Source organism: Dermacentor silvarum, chromosome 4, assembly GCF_013339745.2.
Source record: "Dermacentor silvarum isolate Dsil-2018 chromosome 4, BIME_Dsil_1.4, whole genome shotgun sequence".
Classification (NCBI taxonomy): domain Eukaryota; kingdom Metazoa; phylum Arthropoda; class Arachnida; order Ixodida; family Ixodidae; genus Dermacentor; species Dermacentor silvarum.
The window spans coordinates 45832802-45849154 of NC_051157.2; the positions used below are offsets into that span (position 1 = coordinate 45832802).

General features: G+C 50.0%; 1 protein-coding gene across 2 annotated transcripts in view; it reads right to left on the bottom strand.

The window, feature by feature from the left end:
• The window catches only part of LOC119449948 (Krueppel-like factor 5), an 84048-nt gene that overhangs the window by 16260 nt on the left and 51435 nt on the right, over positions 1-16353 (bottom strand). For both annotated transcript variants that reach the window (XM_037713252.2, XM_037713250.2), the window contains exon 2: positions 11586-11666. In XM_037713252.2, the coding sequence (XP_037569180.1) occupies positions 11586-11666 (81 nt within the window). The remainder of the gene's footprint in view (positions 1-11585; positions 11667-16353) is intronic.

The following is a 16353-nucleotide window of genomic DNA, read 5'->3' on the forward strand; positions in this document are numbered from 1 at the left end:
ATTTAAATTTTTCGTGCATCTAAATGTACACCTCGATTCGAGTAATACACATCAACTTGCTATCTCACACAAGCGATTTTGAAAAGTTCTGCATAATCTGAAGGAAGAAAGAAATAAGAACACCCGATATAACGCTTAGTGCCGACAGTGGCACCACCTACACGCTTCTCTTCCACAGCTTCAAGCAATATGTTGTACGGGATAAAGAATAAAGACAAAAGAAAACAAAAGCTATCACTATGGCTCAAGCTGGGTCTGTTCTACGAGTAGCAAGCGGGAATATTGAATTCAGCAGGCGAAGCTGGCGGCATACGTCCTTGGCCTTCGCACATTCGTAATTCGTAGGTATGAATCAGCAGCCGGTAATAAAACGTCGAGAAGCAGGAATGAGCGCCTGACTACGACTGTAGAGTCACTCAACGCCCACGCGATAAGCCGCTAGGCAGACAAGTTTCTTGCACCGAGAGCAAAGGTGGGTTTGGGAAGCTGTAAACAATGTAACGATTAAATTCCAACTCGTTTCCTTTCCGGCGCTTCGTCAGGGGTCCAAGCGCCGCTCCGCCTACGTTAAGGTGAGGTTCGGCTTGTCGTGAGCGGTTGGCGATAAGCAAATAGCATGGAACTGAACGAAATGAATCGCTAGGTTTTACCGACCCTAGCCTCGCATACCGCTTCTGACGATGAATGAATGATGGCGCGATGTATAAGCCTAGCGCAGACAAGCACTGGCAGAAAGAGGTGCCACCTTTATGCATCTCCATCCAGAACTATATTTTGGAGTCTCATGTAGCCATTGCGATTTGCGCGGCTATGCAAACAACCTTCTCGGACCCAAAGAGAGAGAGAGAGAGAGAGAGAGAGAGAGAGAAAGAGTGAAAAAGAAGAAAGGAAAGGCAGGGAGGTTGACCAAACGCACGTCCGGTTTACTACCCTGCACTGGGGGAGGGGGGTATACGGATGAAGCAGGCGCACGTGGGGCGTCACCTTCGAGCCAAGAACGTTCGGCAGTCTCATGGCATCATCAGTAGGAACGTGCTACTTATAAGGTATTTAAATTCAAAGCTGTGGCGCGAATATGAAAGAAAGGTGACCGTCGACCTTGCAAACAAAGGGAGCCGGAAAGGCTTTTCCGGTGTATTTGTTCGTCTTTCGTCCCGCTTGCGCTATCCGAAGTTATGGCCGCAAATGGCATCGACTGGGGATATTATTTCAGTGTTGGCGCTCACGCCAATACTTTAGTCAGGCGAAGAAAGCTGTCTTCTGCGTTTTCCGTTCCCGCATTTGATAGCCGCGTGGCGGAGTCCGCAACGTGACAGTGCTTGGCACACGTTCCGTACTCAATCTCAACGCCGCGGCACTTTGTTCTCGCGCCTCTTGAGGAGCCTGCTTCCGAAGCCAAAGCCGCAGACATTAGCCGATGTCGCAACGCGGCTGCTTCTTGGACGACAATTTCAAAAGAGCGACAACAAGAAGAAACGAAGAGAAGAAAAGAACAGAAAGGCGAACGCGAAACAACCAAAAATGCCGAGCCATTAATTCGACGCAGCGGGAAACGTTGCCTCCGATACAAGTTCCCTCGACAATCGCTTCTGAGTTCGTTTTTGCTTTCCGTTCAGTTTCCAACTGCTCGCCAATTCGTTTGCAGCCTTCAGCACCAGAAACCCGCCGCCACTAAACGCTGCCCTTGCAAGATGTTCTCTTCTATCCCGCGCATCCCCCCCTTTTCATATCCTCCCTCCCATTGCCGAAACACCGGAAACGCGCCATCGCTTACGCGGCCGCTCAGCGCAAAGCAGTGGTGGTGCAGAGCCCCCGAGCGCCTGACATGGTGCGTTGAAAGTGCTGATCGAGGAGGCGACACATCTTCGGAAAGCAATTCTTTCTTCTCTTACGCCGTGTTCATTCGAGCTCGGTATCTTTTTTATTCTTTTCGCATACCCTCTCGTTGTTTCGGCGCCTGCAGCCACCGCCGCCGCGTTCCCTGAATCCAGAGCACCTCGTCTTGAGAAGAGGCACTTCGCATTCGAGACACGCAACCAGCGCTACATGGGGGCCTGCCTCCTCGAGAGTGCGTGCGCGCGTGTGTTTGTCGGCTACGAGACAAGCCACGCCGGTGGCTGTGAGCGCGAAGCTGACCCGTTCGTCCCACTCCTACCGCGAAAATAGCCAGAGAGCATTCATTCATTCTTTCTATCTTTCTCTTCCCTTTTCCTTACTCTTCTGCCATCGCAACCTTCCTCAGCTCATTATTATTCTCAGGGTTCTGAAGCGGTTTATTCTCCGCGCTTCTGTCAAGGCCAGAGCACGGCCCCGCGTGTATGCGCGTCGAGGGTTACGCGAGGAGAGAGAGGGACCCCTGGTGTGCGCGTTTCCGAAATGCACACGAGACAAGACGAGACAGATCGCTAGTTCTCCGTTCTTTTGTTGTTATTTGGCGCAGCGCGTGTAACAACAGATACGCATTTTGGAAGAGCGCGACCCTGCGTGTCTTCGCAAAACAACGAAAGGTCGCAGTGCGCAAGAAAACTGTCGCGCCGAGATTAAATACGGAGGAGGGTTACACCGAGAACCAGTTCTGGAGCAGTCATTAGCTTTTACTGCGTAAGATGGAGGATAAAACAGAAATCGGCCACGGGCCATGACGTAAGTGTTTGAAAGACCCAGAAGAGAGACGAAAAGATTAGCTATGTTCTGAGTTCCTTTATGCGGAAGGTGTCATTGTGGAGAGTTCGTCCAAACTTCTCTGTCCCAAAGAACTTATGGAGTGAAATCATACTGCGAAGGACAATTACGCAGAACGCGTGATCCAGAGAGTGTCTACCTTTCCCTCCTTCAACTATTTTATAGATAACAGATTCCTCAGTAAAAACAGCAGTGCATTCGCCTCCAGAAGCGTCTTGTAAGTATCCGTCGTTGAAAACACCGTAGAGGGATTCGCAAAACTTATTGGGCTGAATTAACGAAGCACCTCGTGCGCTACAGTGGCTAACATAAAAGGGAGTCGACGAATAACGATATTGAACCTATAGTTACCTAAGGCCGGCCGGGAAACCACAAGCAGCCCTTACGAACAATATACATGGTGAATTGGGTCCCTTATCCGTATAAGAACCATTGGTAATTGGATCGCTGACCATCCTAGCACGCGATCCCGCAGCAATCGCATACAAGGGGCTTTACGAATCGGGATACTCTTGCTTCTCGAATCACGGGAAGCAAATCGCGTCCCAACAGAAGGCGTTCATGCGATGGGAGTACACAGTGCCGTTTAGAAGGCCCCGCAGTTTGGGAATGTTCATCGGACTCTTTTGCGCACTCGTCTCTTCACAATCACATCAATGATGCGTCAGTCGTTCTCAACGGAGCAGGCTCCACCGCGTGTTCCGCGCTTTATCACGCGTGGGGCAGGGGTTTCCTCTGGCGAAACCCGGCACGCCGCTGTCCCAAAAGGGTGATCTCTGTGAAACCAAATGTACGCGAGACTTTGGCTGCAAAACCTGGCGTAGCGGGCTCGGGGTCCGGTTTGCCCCAAAGATTCCGGGGCAGTTTCGCCGGGTGGCGGAACAAAGGGAGAACCGCGCTGCCCAGAGGCCAGCTGGGGCCCTGCTGAAGACCCGAAAAGAAAGAAAGTATTTACAGCAAAAAAAGAAGAGGGCACACTCGGCTGTCCGTCGTTCAAGGCCGCGGCACGGGCACAAAGGGCTCTCTGGCACTGCAGCGGCCGGCCACAGGAGTCCGCACAGCGCGTAGCCCTTTCAGGCCCGGCTGACCTTGTGCGCTGCTGCCAATGGCAACGCTGAGAGCGAAAGCAAAGACGAACCGGAAAGCGACAATGGATCTCCCAGTCCGTTCTGCCCGGACGGGCACCGGGGGCATACCGCTGTGCGCGGAAGACGAAGGACGGAAAAAGGGTCAGTGTGTTTGTGGGTTGCCCCGCTCAGAAAAAAAGAAAACGTAAAACGGGAGGATGGCTTTCCAGGAAGCCACGCGGTTCTTTACGGTACGTGCAGAACTTCACTAGCAGGGCACAGTGCGGGGAGAAACGGGGCAGTATAGTAAAAGAAGGGACACGTAAACGAGCCGCGTTCTTCTGTCCGTCGTTTCGTGAATGGCAGCGAGAGTATTTGGTGGCGGCAGGGGGGAAGCGAGCACGGTTCGCGCTGGACAACGCCGATGCCGTATGCCCCGTGTATAAGCACGTTCGGTCAACAAGAGTGTACCGGGGCTGCGCGAATAGCTTCGCGTGTTGCCCACCCGGAGCTCCCCGGGCTGGAGACTTTCCTCAGTATAACGAAGCCGAAGCACAAGCCTTTTCTCCCCCTTTTGCGCGTTCCTCTACTTTGCACGTACGCACGCTATCGCCTTTTTTCTCCTTTATTTTTACTCTACGCACACACGTGGCCAAGCACGTCGGGAAATTGCAGCTCGCTGCGGAACCGCCAGGAAGAAGGAAGTGTGTGTACGCGCACGGCGCAGAAAAAAAGAAAAGAACGAAAGCAGCAGGAGGGAAAGGCCCCGTAGTTTACTAGAGCCGCAACGAGTCTCCGAGCAGTGGCGGTGGTGGTGCTATAGTGGCACTTCGTCATCCTGACGCTTTCGCTCCGGGAGGGACACGGGCCGTCGGTGGACCCAACGGCGCCATTCCGGTCTCCTGGGACCTTTTCCTTTCCGCAACTCGCGTGCGTCTCTCGCTGCGCGGATTTTATCACCTCGCCCAGCGCGTGCGAAGCGCAGCGAAGGCTTTTTTTTTTTTTTTTTTTACTTTTTCTCTCTCTGCGCGAGCCGCCCGGGGCTTCTTCATTCACAAGCCTTTCTTCAGCCGGAAGCGTCCGTGTAGTTCCGTTTTCCTCGTGCCTCCCCCTCCGCGATCTCTTCTGGCTCGTTTTTCCACTTGCATAACGACGTTCCGTCTTTCACTTCGCGCCCGCGGCAGGCCTGTATAGGAAGCGGCGACGTTCTCCTCTCGGAATCGAAGCTCATGGCGCCGGACGGGTGACGTCAGCGGCCGACTCCATATGGCGAGTCGCTGACGCGTGCATCTGGTGGCCGCCGACGTCTTTCGACGACGTCGGCGGGGATTGTGGCGGCAATCATAGCGCCGAGACAAGCGAGGCCGCGGTGGTGGTTGGCGGTTCCCGGTCGGCCGTGCGCAAATGCTAGAGCGGAAACACTGTGCTCATCATCATCGCTTGCTTCTGTCGCCCCGGCGCATGTCTGCCTGCCTGCCTGCCTTCCGGCGAAGGGGTTGCACTCAAAAGACGTGGGACACTTGGGTCGACGGGAGGAAATTACGGTTCGTTGGCCGTCCCTGGAAGTTCATTACGAGGCAGAAATGAAAGCGTTCGACGATCTCATCTTGAATGCCCTGTGACTGATTTCTCTACGTTAACTCGCGGTCATTTCAACCCAGTGGTCACCGCTGCGCGAGGGGAGTTGCATATCGATAGCATATGCGTGTGAAGGACGCATAAGTAATCGCCAGAAGGTTTTTATTGCCGACTTGGCCACGACCGAGAAGGCTCGCGCAAACAAGGTTGGCACCCGTTTTTTCTCACGTGCTCCCGTGGTGTCGATATCGGCGAGTCGCCGGCGAAGAGACCTTATCACCGCGAGGAAGATACGACCGCGTGAGACAAGAAGCACGTGGTATTTGTTTACTCGTCACGGAAACTCCACGCGCACGGCGTTTGAAGGGGAAAACAGGACGCGAATAAATACGGCTGATTTCCCTTCTGGGCGCAAGCTTGAGTGGCGCCGCAAGAAGCTAACTGTTCCTTCCTGCTTAGCCGGAAAGAACGCTGAACAGAAACACCGAATCTGTCTGGAATATTTCTAGTTTTTCCTCTCTGTCTAGTTTCTTTCAAAACTGTATCTACGCACCTGTGACGGAAGAATTTCCATTATTAGTGGATGCAATTTACTGTAATCTAAGAACAAACTACTGCTTTTCATTCTGGACCAGTCTTCTTATATCAATGTTACGCCAATGATATCGAGCCAGATTTCTGCATTAGGGACGTTTTATCAGAGACATCATTCTTACAAGATTCCAGGTCAAACATCTGCTTACTTTCTAAGGTATTGCCGTCAGTTTTCACTGGTAAGAATTTAGCTCCGAGCGAACACTGTCAAATCTGGGACATCACAAATAGTGCCCGAAGCTCGCTCCCAGGAATCTCCGCTTATACTTCTCTCCTGTGTATGTCAGCTGGCACCAACTGTAATGTCTTCAAAGGTCCTAATCTTAGCATTCCATCTAATACACTGCATGCCGGCCTCGACTGTGTTTCACTTCTTTTGGCGCCTGGATTACTACTCTTACAGACCTCCTGTTAAATCGTCTGCGCAATTTATGGCCTCCATCTATCCACTTCTATTACGTATTATTTTATAATACATCAACTTCCAGCGTTTTCTTATATTCGCACAGCCGTCTTCCTATCTTTCTGAATATTCCCCCGCCATCTTCTGTTCCTTGAGTCACTGCTCGTTTCGCTTCGCTTGGAACACTTTGCACGGCTCTAACAGACCAGCGGCTATCTTCTTTACGCATTGCACTAAAACGAATGTTTGCTAAATCCTCAAGCCCGGAACTGAAACACACAAGAAGGCACACAAAGACAGTTATAACTGCGCTCGAACTTTCTGTGTGCCTCCTTGTGGTGCTGTCCTTTTCCCGGCTTGCGAAATTAGCAAAACATTTCTTAAAATGGACCAACTAGCCCGTCAAAATGCTCGACGCCCTACATTGCATTGCCAACTTCCTTTCTTCCTATTAACCTCAGCTGAAATATATCAGCTTCCCGAGTTTCCTGTACATTATTCGTACTGCCCTGTATTCCCATCTCTTTAAACATGCCGCTATCATCTTCCGTTCCGTCGTTAGTCGCGCGGCTCCTATAGCTTCCTTTCAAATATCTTTGCTGTCCTCTTTCGTTATTCCAAAAATGCAGCACACTAATCTAGCTACACTTTAAATGTCTCTTTATAGTGTTCCTTTAAAAAGGATGGCTCGAGAGTGGATGGCCAAGGAGGATGGGGGGTGGGGGGGAGGGGGGGGGGATGTGGAAAGAATAACGAAGCAGAGAGTTTGAATAGGCGCTAACAATGGGAGAGCGGAAACCCAACACTCGCAGCTGTGTCTTCTCGTGTGTCAGCCTATAGTATTATAGTTCCGCGCTCGGACGACACAGAGGGGAAGGGGGGCGTCGCGCGCGAGAAAGACCCAGCGGTTGGCCTCGTCTTGGCGAGAAAGACGAAACCGCGAGAAAATGTGACGCACGTGTTTCTGGGAGGCTGTATGCGCGCGTCCGAGGAGGATGCGCTGCTCGTCGTCGGTGCATCTCGCGGTTTGCGACCATGGGAAACGCGGATCTCGCAAGCCGCGCCGTCGCCGCCGCCGGGAAGCGGCGGAGACGGGAGGACAATGCTCTCTCTTATTTTATCGTTCTCGAGTGTCTACGCTTCACTCTTTAGATATATACTTATTTCTCGTATCCTGTTCCAGCGTAAGATGTGAAACCGATGACACAGAGGCTTCGATCTGATGGGAAGGAAGTGATGAAGACATTTAAGCGAAAAAGAAACCAACGTTACTTTGTTTATTACTTTCTTGCTTTTTATGCCGTGACTGTACAAATCGAGGCTGTTTCGGTATAACGCTCGCTGTGACTGGACGCTTGCACGTAGCCGATTCAGCGCGCTCTAGACTAATATAGACTAGAGTATAGCAAGCTACGCCGGAGTTAAGTGATACTCTGTTGTCCCGCTATTTCTCTTTCCTTGATTTCCTTTGTTTTCATTTCTCGTTTGTTTTGTATATTCCATACATTCCTTAGTCGTTGGAGTTTATTTTTGATCGAGATAGCCGGCCCTTCGATACCCTACTTTCCCACCTGCTGATACTTTAATCAACAAACAATCAAGACACCTCAGAAACGTTTACTTTCTACCACTCCGCCACCAACTCGTAGAGCGTGCGCCGTTACTCTAGGACTCCTAAGTTCGAAATTCAACATGACGACACAGACAGTGACGTAAATGAATCACTTCTTTTTGACCAAATGGTGAATATCTGGTCAGTGCCATTGCAGGTAAGAAATTCAGTGTGTTACGCATGCGGTTACCCGCGGTGTTATACAGTGTGCGCGCGCATGTGTATGTTGTGTGCGTGTGTATACTCATATGAATGGGTAATTTCGAGTATCAACCTTGCCATCTGGAGAGCGTGCTAAGTCAGGGAGACATCTCAAGCATCCATTAAAGAGTGCATCTCTCTCTCTCTCTCTCTCTCTCTCTCGCTCACAACTGTTGAATTTACCATCACAAAGCCCAACATATCATTTTTGATACGCCGAGTTTGATACCTCAACATTCTGATTTAAGAGCAGGAAAGTGCTTTTGATACGGAGCAAAGTTTCAGTTGTTGCTAGTCCAGAAACCCAATTACGAATTCATTACTACACGAAATATTTCTAAACAACATTTCATTGTTTTTTTTATGTTAGTGCGAACGTACTTTCCATGGCGAGCAATCAAGGTGAACAAGTAGTTTTAATTTTCCTTATTGTGCAATGGCGCTCGGGCTTTGTGGGTTAACAAAGTGAACTCACGTTAGTCTTATCGCAGGACCAGTCCTTTCAGCACGAATCTAGTGAGTCACCACGCGGACGCTTGTTAGTTCTCGTACACATGTCTTACAAAAAAATTGTGCCACGAATAACAGTACTGGTACTGGAGTGATGTGCTCGTACATTAAATTTCGTCGACTGCATTACCAATTGCTACTTCTGTGATAGCAGATATTCGAGAAGCACCGTTTCATCGCCAGTTTCCAGCTATAGTGACCGCTGGAAGGGAAGATTCACGTTACGAATTTCTGTCAATTATCCAGGAGCACCGACACCTAGGAGCCCAATCCGGAAGGCCCGTAAATCAAACAATCGATCGAGCAACCAATCAATCAAGCAATCAATCATTACAAAGATTGCAAAGGCACGTGTCTTTCGCAACGACGTCGCCATAGTCCGAAGAATTCTACGCCATAACGCTCGGAGATTTAGGTGCGACAACACAAATAGATTTTCCAGCTTTTTAGATCAAGTTACCGCATGATTTGCTGGTCATAGCGACTAATGAGACCTGTCGTACTTTGCGCTGCACTATAATGATTACCTGGCTTTCGCAGAAACCACACTTCGAGCGCAACAAGCAATTTGCTGACCGGAATAAAAAAGTATCCGTAAAGCGCGACCTTCAGCGACAGCAGCATTCGTGCGGCTTTCGCGGAGTCACAACGTGCTTCCCGCTCGGACTGCGCGAGTCGCGACCGGCGTAGGAGGTGGCAGAGGTATGTGCGTGTGTGTGTGTGTGTGTGGGGGGGGGGGGGGGGGGTCTATGCGCGCGTTTAGGGTCCCCTTTGTCGCCGCCTTGGCTCCTGACCTCGGAGGTCAACTCGGGACTCTGACCCCGAGACAACGCGGCTCGCGGGGGAGGCTTTATAGTGCGACGTGTCAGGTGCACGTGCGGGGCGCGCGCTGCCTGCCATCTGACGCCGCGTACTCCGCGCAACCCCGACACAACGAGAGGTGCACCGCCCGCTCTCGAAGCGACTCCCTTTCTTTTCATCGCCCGTTTCTCTCTCTTATTTTATTTAGAAGCAGGACGAGACCCCGCATGCAGAACGTGGTCCCGCGGCGCGATATCAAGCGCGGGTCTCCCCCCGCACCTTTTCACTCCACGCTAGACATGTTGTGTTCCTCCGGGGTCACGGGGTCTCTCTCCCGCTTCGCCGCAGCAGACCTGAACGTGCGGTCTCTGCTCCGAGGCCGGCCGGCGTCTCAATGCATGGCAGCGAACTGTGTTTTGACTCAGTTCTGCTTCTACTTCTCCCTTCTTTTTTTTTTCAATATTATACTACTATTACTGTCCTTCTGCGAGTTTTTGTTTTGTTTTTCTATTACGGCCGCCAGGTACGGCGGCCGTATTGCGAGAGATAGAAAAGGAAAATCTAGATAAAGAAACGCACGCTGTGGTCTGTGACCCCTAAGGCTGCTGCTCTACGTTGAGGTAGCTTTCTTCAGCGAAGTCGTCGGGGTGGTGCTCAAGGGAGGAGGAAATATGGAGGAAGCAAAAAAATGTCTGCCGAAGTAACATGCCGCTTGTTCAATGGAAAGTGAGAAGCATGAGGAAAAAAAATAAATAAAAAAGAGCGCAAGCTGGCGGGGGATTGCTGAGGGTCGAGCGGATAAGAAAAAGTTACGACATAGCTTTAAAGGGCGCCCAGCGGAGAAGAGGAGGAGAGGAACACGAAATCTAGAGTTCAAGAAAAAAGAGAGAGAAGACGCTGAAGGCACAGTTGAACAACGCAGCGTCGATCGCTAGCGCAGGGGAGGTGAAAAGGCTTTAAGAAAAGAAAGAAAGAAAGAAATGGTGGTCGCAGCTTCTTTTTTATGAATGGGCAGAGAACGTAAGCAAGCGGGTCGAGGCACAAAAAAGCCAGAGGCCGTAAACAAACTGAGAGTGAAGGCTGCGTGCGCCAAGCGGAAATTTTTCTGCGCGCGCAGCTTTTTTTATGCGTTCTCTTGCCGAGGCGAGAAAGAGAGAGAGAAAGAGACGGGTGGAGAAAACGATGTTCCAAGAACCAAACGGGAGTACTATGCTATATACGGTCTGTTCGGTTCTAGCTTCTAGCGCACAGCAATTCCACCGACTACGCTTCAAGTAGAGTTTGTTTTCTGTTCTCTTCCTTTCCTTATTTCTCTCTCTCTTTTTATCACACTGCCACAACCTCCTCGGCCGATCAAAGCGAGAGAGAGAGAGAGAGAGAGAGAGAACGGGGCTTCGCAGCTGTTCGCGGCCACCAACCTTCCATCGACCCCGCCGTCCTGAAAGTATAAACACCCGGTTACGCAACAACGGGAACGGCGCCTTTGTTGGCCCCTGTACATACACGCGTTCGACATATTACGTCGCGATGCGTTCCATTTCCATTGAAATCGCGAACGTTTCCATCGCATCCTTTTCCCCTCCCCGTCGCTCAGCGTTCGTGCGGAGCGGTTGTCGCGCCAACGTTACATAACGGGATATTCGAATCGAGTGCATCGTTGCGAGTGCTCTTCGCTTAGCGTGTCCTCTTCGAACCTAAGTGGCCCAGGCGATATAGACCTTTTGTTCGCCTAACCTTGCAGACAGTCGCGTCTCACACCGCGATATATGATAAACAACGCCGTTGGTGCTGCCAAACGCGCTCTTATGGCGTATGCGCTTTGTTTATCGCTTGCGATGACAATGAGACCAGAGATAACGTTCCCTGTAAAGCGACGTATAGTACAAGTTGCACGCATTTCGATAACCATCCTATCAGAAATATTTCTGCCGTGCAGTGTAATCTGCACTGCGCCATCCCGCCGACCGAATAAAATTTTCGGTTGTTCCGATGGCCACCTGACAAGTATGTCGCACTATTTTCTAACTTATTGTCTGAAGTAACGGTTACGGCACCGAGGAACACTAAAGCAGTTCGGTGGAGCGGACACCTATAGCACGAATCAAAGCTGTTATTACAGTTATACAGCATGACTCACCCGATATCTGCCCTGCCACGCAGGGTCCCGGTGCCTGGTAACTTGCCAACCAATGTTGTTTGGTCCTGGTCGAAGGTTTTCCTGCGCAATAGGGACACAACACCAGACGTCAATAAAAGCCTTTACTGCGCACTGAAAAGTCTTACCCAGCAGCGCAGCAACAGTGTACATTGAATGTTGCTCATATGCGTCACAGGTGCAAAACAATACTGACGAAAATATAGAAATGGCGGCGGCAGCCAGGCGTGAATATTAATTGGAATCCATTGATAAATTCAAATAAAGATTTGTTACAGTAGAGCGGTAATAATTCCAACTCTGATGTCATAAGGTTTCGGTAATTTCAAACAAGCCTCAGCGTATGTTGTTTTTGATGCTCAATAAGTTTATTTGCTCCTCATCCTCCGCCAGAGCACAACACTTTGGCGCAATCACGGGGTCTGCGGGCGTTGGACCACAAGCTCTGTCTACGGAATGTGTAGGGAACGTGTAAGGTTCACCCCTGCCCATGGTCTTTGGAGAGACTTCCTCCACGCGAAAAAGTTAATGGGGAAGATAGTTGACGCACGAAGGGATTAAGACGCGTGTGTATCGACGGAGAAGTCATTTTTGGGCTATATAAGAGTAAAGCGGAGGCGTTTAGACGGCGAGGAGCAAGTAGTTACTGCAGCGTATACATACATAGTTACACGATTGGCTCTCAGGCGCACATGATACGACGTGTGTGCTTGACGCAAGTAGTAACCATAGTACACGCTAGTAGCATGTACCGACTAGTATCTCTGACTGGTTACCTATAATCATCTTACTACGCATGCCTGCAGACGAGGCACACATTTGCATTTCTCTCGTCGGCGCTTTGCAACTCGTCGCAGTCTTAGAGAAAGCAGTCGTTCCAAGAAGCCGAATAGCTACGCAAAAGCACCGAAAAAGAAACTGACAGGTGTTCGCCGTGACGTTTTCTCCTGGCGTTTGCGCCTTCCTGTCTCGAAAAAAAAAAAAAAAAAGCCCGGAGCATTGCTCTTCGACCTTACTTTCACCTTCCACCGCTTCGCACGGTGCCCGAGTTCTAGTCTTCCCTCATGTCTAGGTCGTAGCCGAGCGCCCGGTCGCCTGGTGTCTGCTCTCCCCCCGATGCCTTCGCCAGTGTCGAGACAACCACCTCACGACCCGGTCCCGACCTACGCCCGCCGAATCCGTTTCTATCGCTTTTACTTCGACGTTCGGAGCGCGAGGTGAGCTCGGTTGCCTCCGCTTCCTTTCCTTCCGGCGTCGGTGCGTTTCATCCGAGCCGTAAAACTTGCAGAAAAAGGATGGATAATAAAACCGCGGCGAGCGCGGTAAGCCGCCCATAGAAGGAGAAAGGAAGAAAAGAAAAAAAAGAGGCGAAAGAAACGACGGCACGTCAGCGGGGACCGCAGGCAAGCCGGTAGGAAGGGGCGCCATAGTTGAAGCAGCGGCGGAGGGGGCATTGTTCTTGGCGCAAACAGAGCCGCAAGCGGAGGAACGGCTTCTTCCACACGCGAGTGTGTGTACACACGCACGCACGGCACACAGCTCGTATATGCGTCGGGATTTAAATTTATGCACGGTCACTATCTCGTTCCCCCCTCTCTCCTTTCCCTTTTTTTTTTTTTTTTTTTTTTACATTCTTCTCCCTCGAGCTTCCCCTGCTCACGTGCTCCGGACGAAGATGGCTCGGGTAATGTAGGCGAGCGCCTCGATCGAGGCAGGCAACAGGTCTCCTTCTGAGGTTCCTATCTCCTCCTCCTCGTCGACTTCGCCCGGGCCTCGACGGCCCAGCCCGGCAGCGTGAGAATCGGCGAACCGTTGCTCGAACTCCCCACCGATGCAACGGTCTTGCGCCGAGGGTCTACGGTCTCCGTCGGCTCCCCGGAAATTGACAATATCTCGGCGGGCGCTGTTGGGAGCCCCCGTGAGCTGTCTTGAGAGGCCGTGGCTCCCTTCTTGGGCATTACGTGGGGTCTCAGCACCTTTCTCTTCGAGGTCTTTCTTATTCTCCTTCTGCTCTTCTTCATTTTTTTTAATTTTCTCGGCGTCTTTTCCGTTACGAGGCAAGATAAGACTTAGTCCCGATACTATTTTCTTTTCAGTTTTGTTTTCTGCGTGTTTCTTGGCCATATACATATCTAGAGAAAAAGAGCCGCAAAAGTGGATCACTGCCTTTGTCGCATTTTCACTTTCTTCGCGCAATAGAGAAAGTGAAAGTCTGTTGCGGTATAGTGCGATAGATTGCTGCGGTCACGCGCATCGCCTGTAGTCGCGGTGGGTCGTGAATTAATATTGGGACTTTAACGAGACAGTGCAATTTGCAAAGGCCTCCGGGCTCTTTTTGAATGGGCAACGAGAGAAAATAAATTCGGATTTAGTAGATACCTGACCTTCTCAGTGAACTGTACTAATGCTTTACCTCTGGTTAACCTCCCTGTCTTTCCTTTACCTTTTCTCTCTCTTTCTCTCTCTGTACTAATTCTTCACTACGGAATACATCTCGCTTACTGTAGGGGAGACAATGAATGCCCATTCTTCTGCCCCCCCCCCCCCCCCCCTCTTTTTTGTTATTTTAGGCAGCGATACTTAATCGAGTGCAGAATATCTTATGCGCCGTCGCCTCCTGGCATTATAGCTTTTACCTTGTTTTTTTTTTTTCTTGTCTTTTCTTTTTACTGGCTCGGTCGTCGGCAAAAGTTCAGTATTTACTGTCGCTTGAGAACTGCGGGTGTTCACTGTTAAAGCACGTTTGCCATGTGTGCTTTATTGCCGGAACGTTTTTCACATTACCACTTGTTTTGATGCTTTGATCACTGAACATTTTATTCTTTGTGGAGAAGCGGCGATTCGATGAGTTGGCAAAAATTACAATTTCCACAAAATCACAGTAACAGAACTGCTTGAGTTCCAGTTTTCTCACAAGAAACATCCTGCAGATTCTTAAGCACACACTCTTTAATCACAGGAACCTAGCATGTCAAGCATGCAGGCCTGTGGCCAAGCTAACATTTCCAGATTCAATTAAAACAGCTTTCTCTTTCCATATACATATATCTCTCTCACTAGCTACTGTATACCAAATTACAAGCGACAGCTGCAATCTAGTGCAAATACTCTTTCTCCAGGGCTTGCAGTATGCAGCAAACATTGTCGGTACCGAAAGGAATGTGCCTCCTTTGTTTCACAGACGCTGCGTGGCAGGTCGACGACGCTCTCGTCACGTGATCTGTCACAACGCGTGTCTTTCAATGCCAGATTTGTCTGGCGACACGGCGAGAACCGTGTGAACGGTCTGGAAATGACGAACCACCATGCTATACGCGCAGGGCCACATGCCGTGCGCGATGCCTGCCGTCGGCGTGCTCTGGCCTCGGAGGCCACTGCCTCCGCGAGTCTCTTCCAAGGACACCTCTTTTTTTTTTTTCTACTTCGCACGCTTGCCACACATGACTAATGCCTCTTGGCCGTGAAATGTACTCCGCAGAACAGAGGATGACACCGGGCAAGGGACGATTTTACACTTGCGAAAAGGTGCAGGAGGAAGCTGCAATCTTAACAGCTTATCTTTCCCTCGTATAAAGATCACGGGAAGCGCTCCTTACGCAAGTTTGTTGATGCATCGTAGAGTGCGCTCAAATGAAGCTCTACGAGTAAAGAAAAAAAATAGTTGGTTGGTGGGAATTTTACCTTGAGTGATGGGTATGCAAATCGCTTATAGTGTTAACATTCAGGAGGTGGAAATAATGTTCCGCTTCAATTTTCGCAGAAGCTTTCGCACAAATGTGTGCATTAGCGAAAAATGTGGGCAGGAATTCTGCTCATCCATTCTCTTCAATGTAACCTGGAATAATTTTGACCCCGTGCCTTTGCAGTGGGTTTAATTGTGCTGCGTCCAAACTGAGCTGTCTGGGTCACCGTCACCAGAAAGGCTTCTGCTATTCTCCGCTGTCCCAGTTGTCGCCACTTCGACGTAATTAATCAATCTGTTTAAGTTCATTATCAAAGCGAGCGTAAGCGCTTTGCGCAGCCGCTATATCATGGCTCCCATCACGGCGCGCTTAATGAGAGGAACAAAGCGAATGGTGCAGAGGAGTCGCTGACGCCGCAGCGTATCAACTGTCTGATGGAATGTGTTTCTTTGACTCCTCGGCGTTGCATTCCCACACAGATTGCGTACTACTGCTGCTTCTTTGCATTTCTCTCCAATGTAACAGCTAGCGCAGGTCACAGTTATGCTCTCCGTGTCGGTTCCGTTAAAAACGAACGAACAGCAACAACAAAAAAACACAAAGAGAAAGGTTCCGTTTAAATGAACGAGTTAAAAAAAAACTGTTTAAATAACAGCTTAAGTGAGGTCAGCCAAATACGGTGCCCATCTTCCATTCGGGCAAGACGAGTTAATCAGCGAAGGATGGCAAAAATATGGAATAATTCTGCTAGATTACTTTGGATTAATTTTGCTAGAACTTACTCCTCTTGTCTTGAAAGGTGTGTATATGTGACGGTTGTGCGCAGTAAAGTCAAAGTAACATGACAGTAATTTGTTATTTATGTGACGTTGAGTGAAAAAGCGTCATGTCGTGAGACCCGATCTAATGACGGCTGTCTGTGTTATAAGAAATATACACAGTATCAGGCGCTGATATATCGTTATAGTTAAAATACAACGTTCTTCATCTGAGGAGCTGCAACTGTTCGAGAGAATCGTAGGATTACACTACTGTGTAGAATACATCTGGGGAATTATCATTCAACC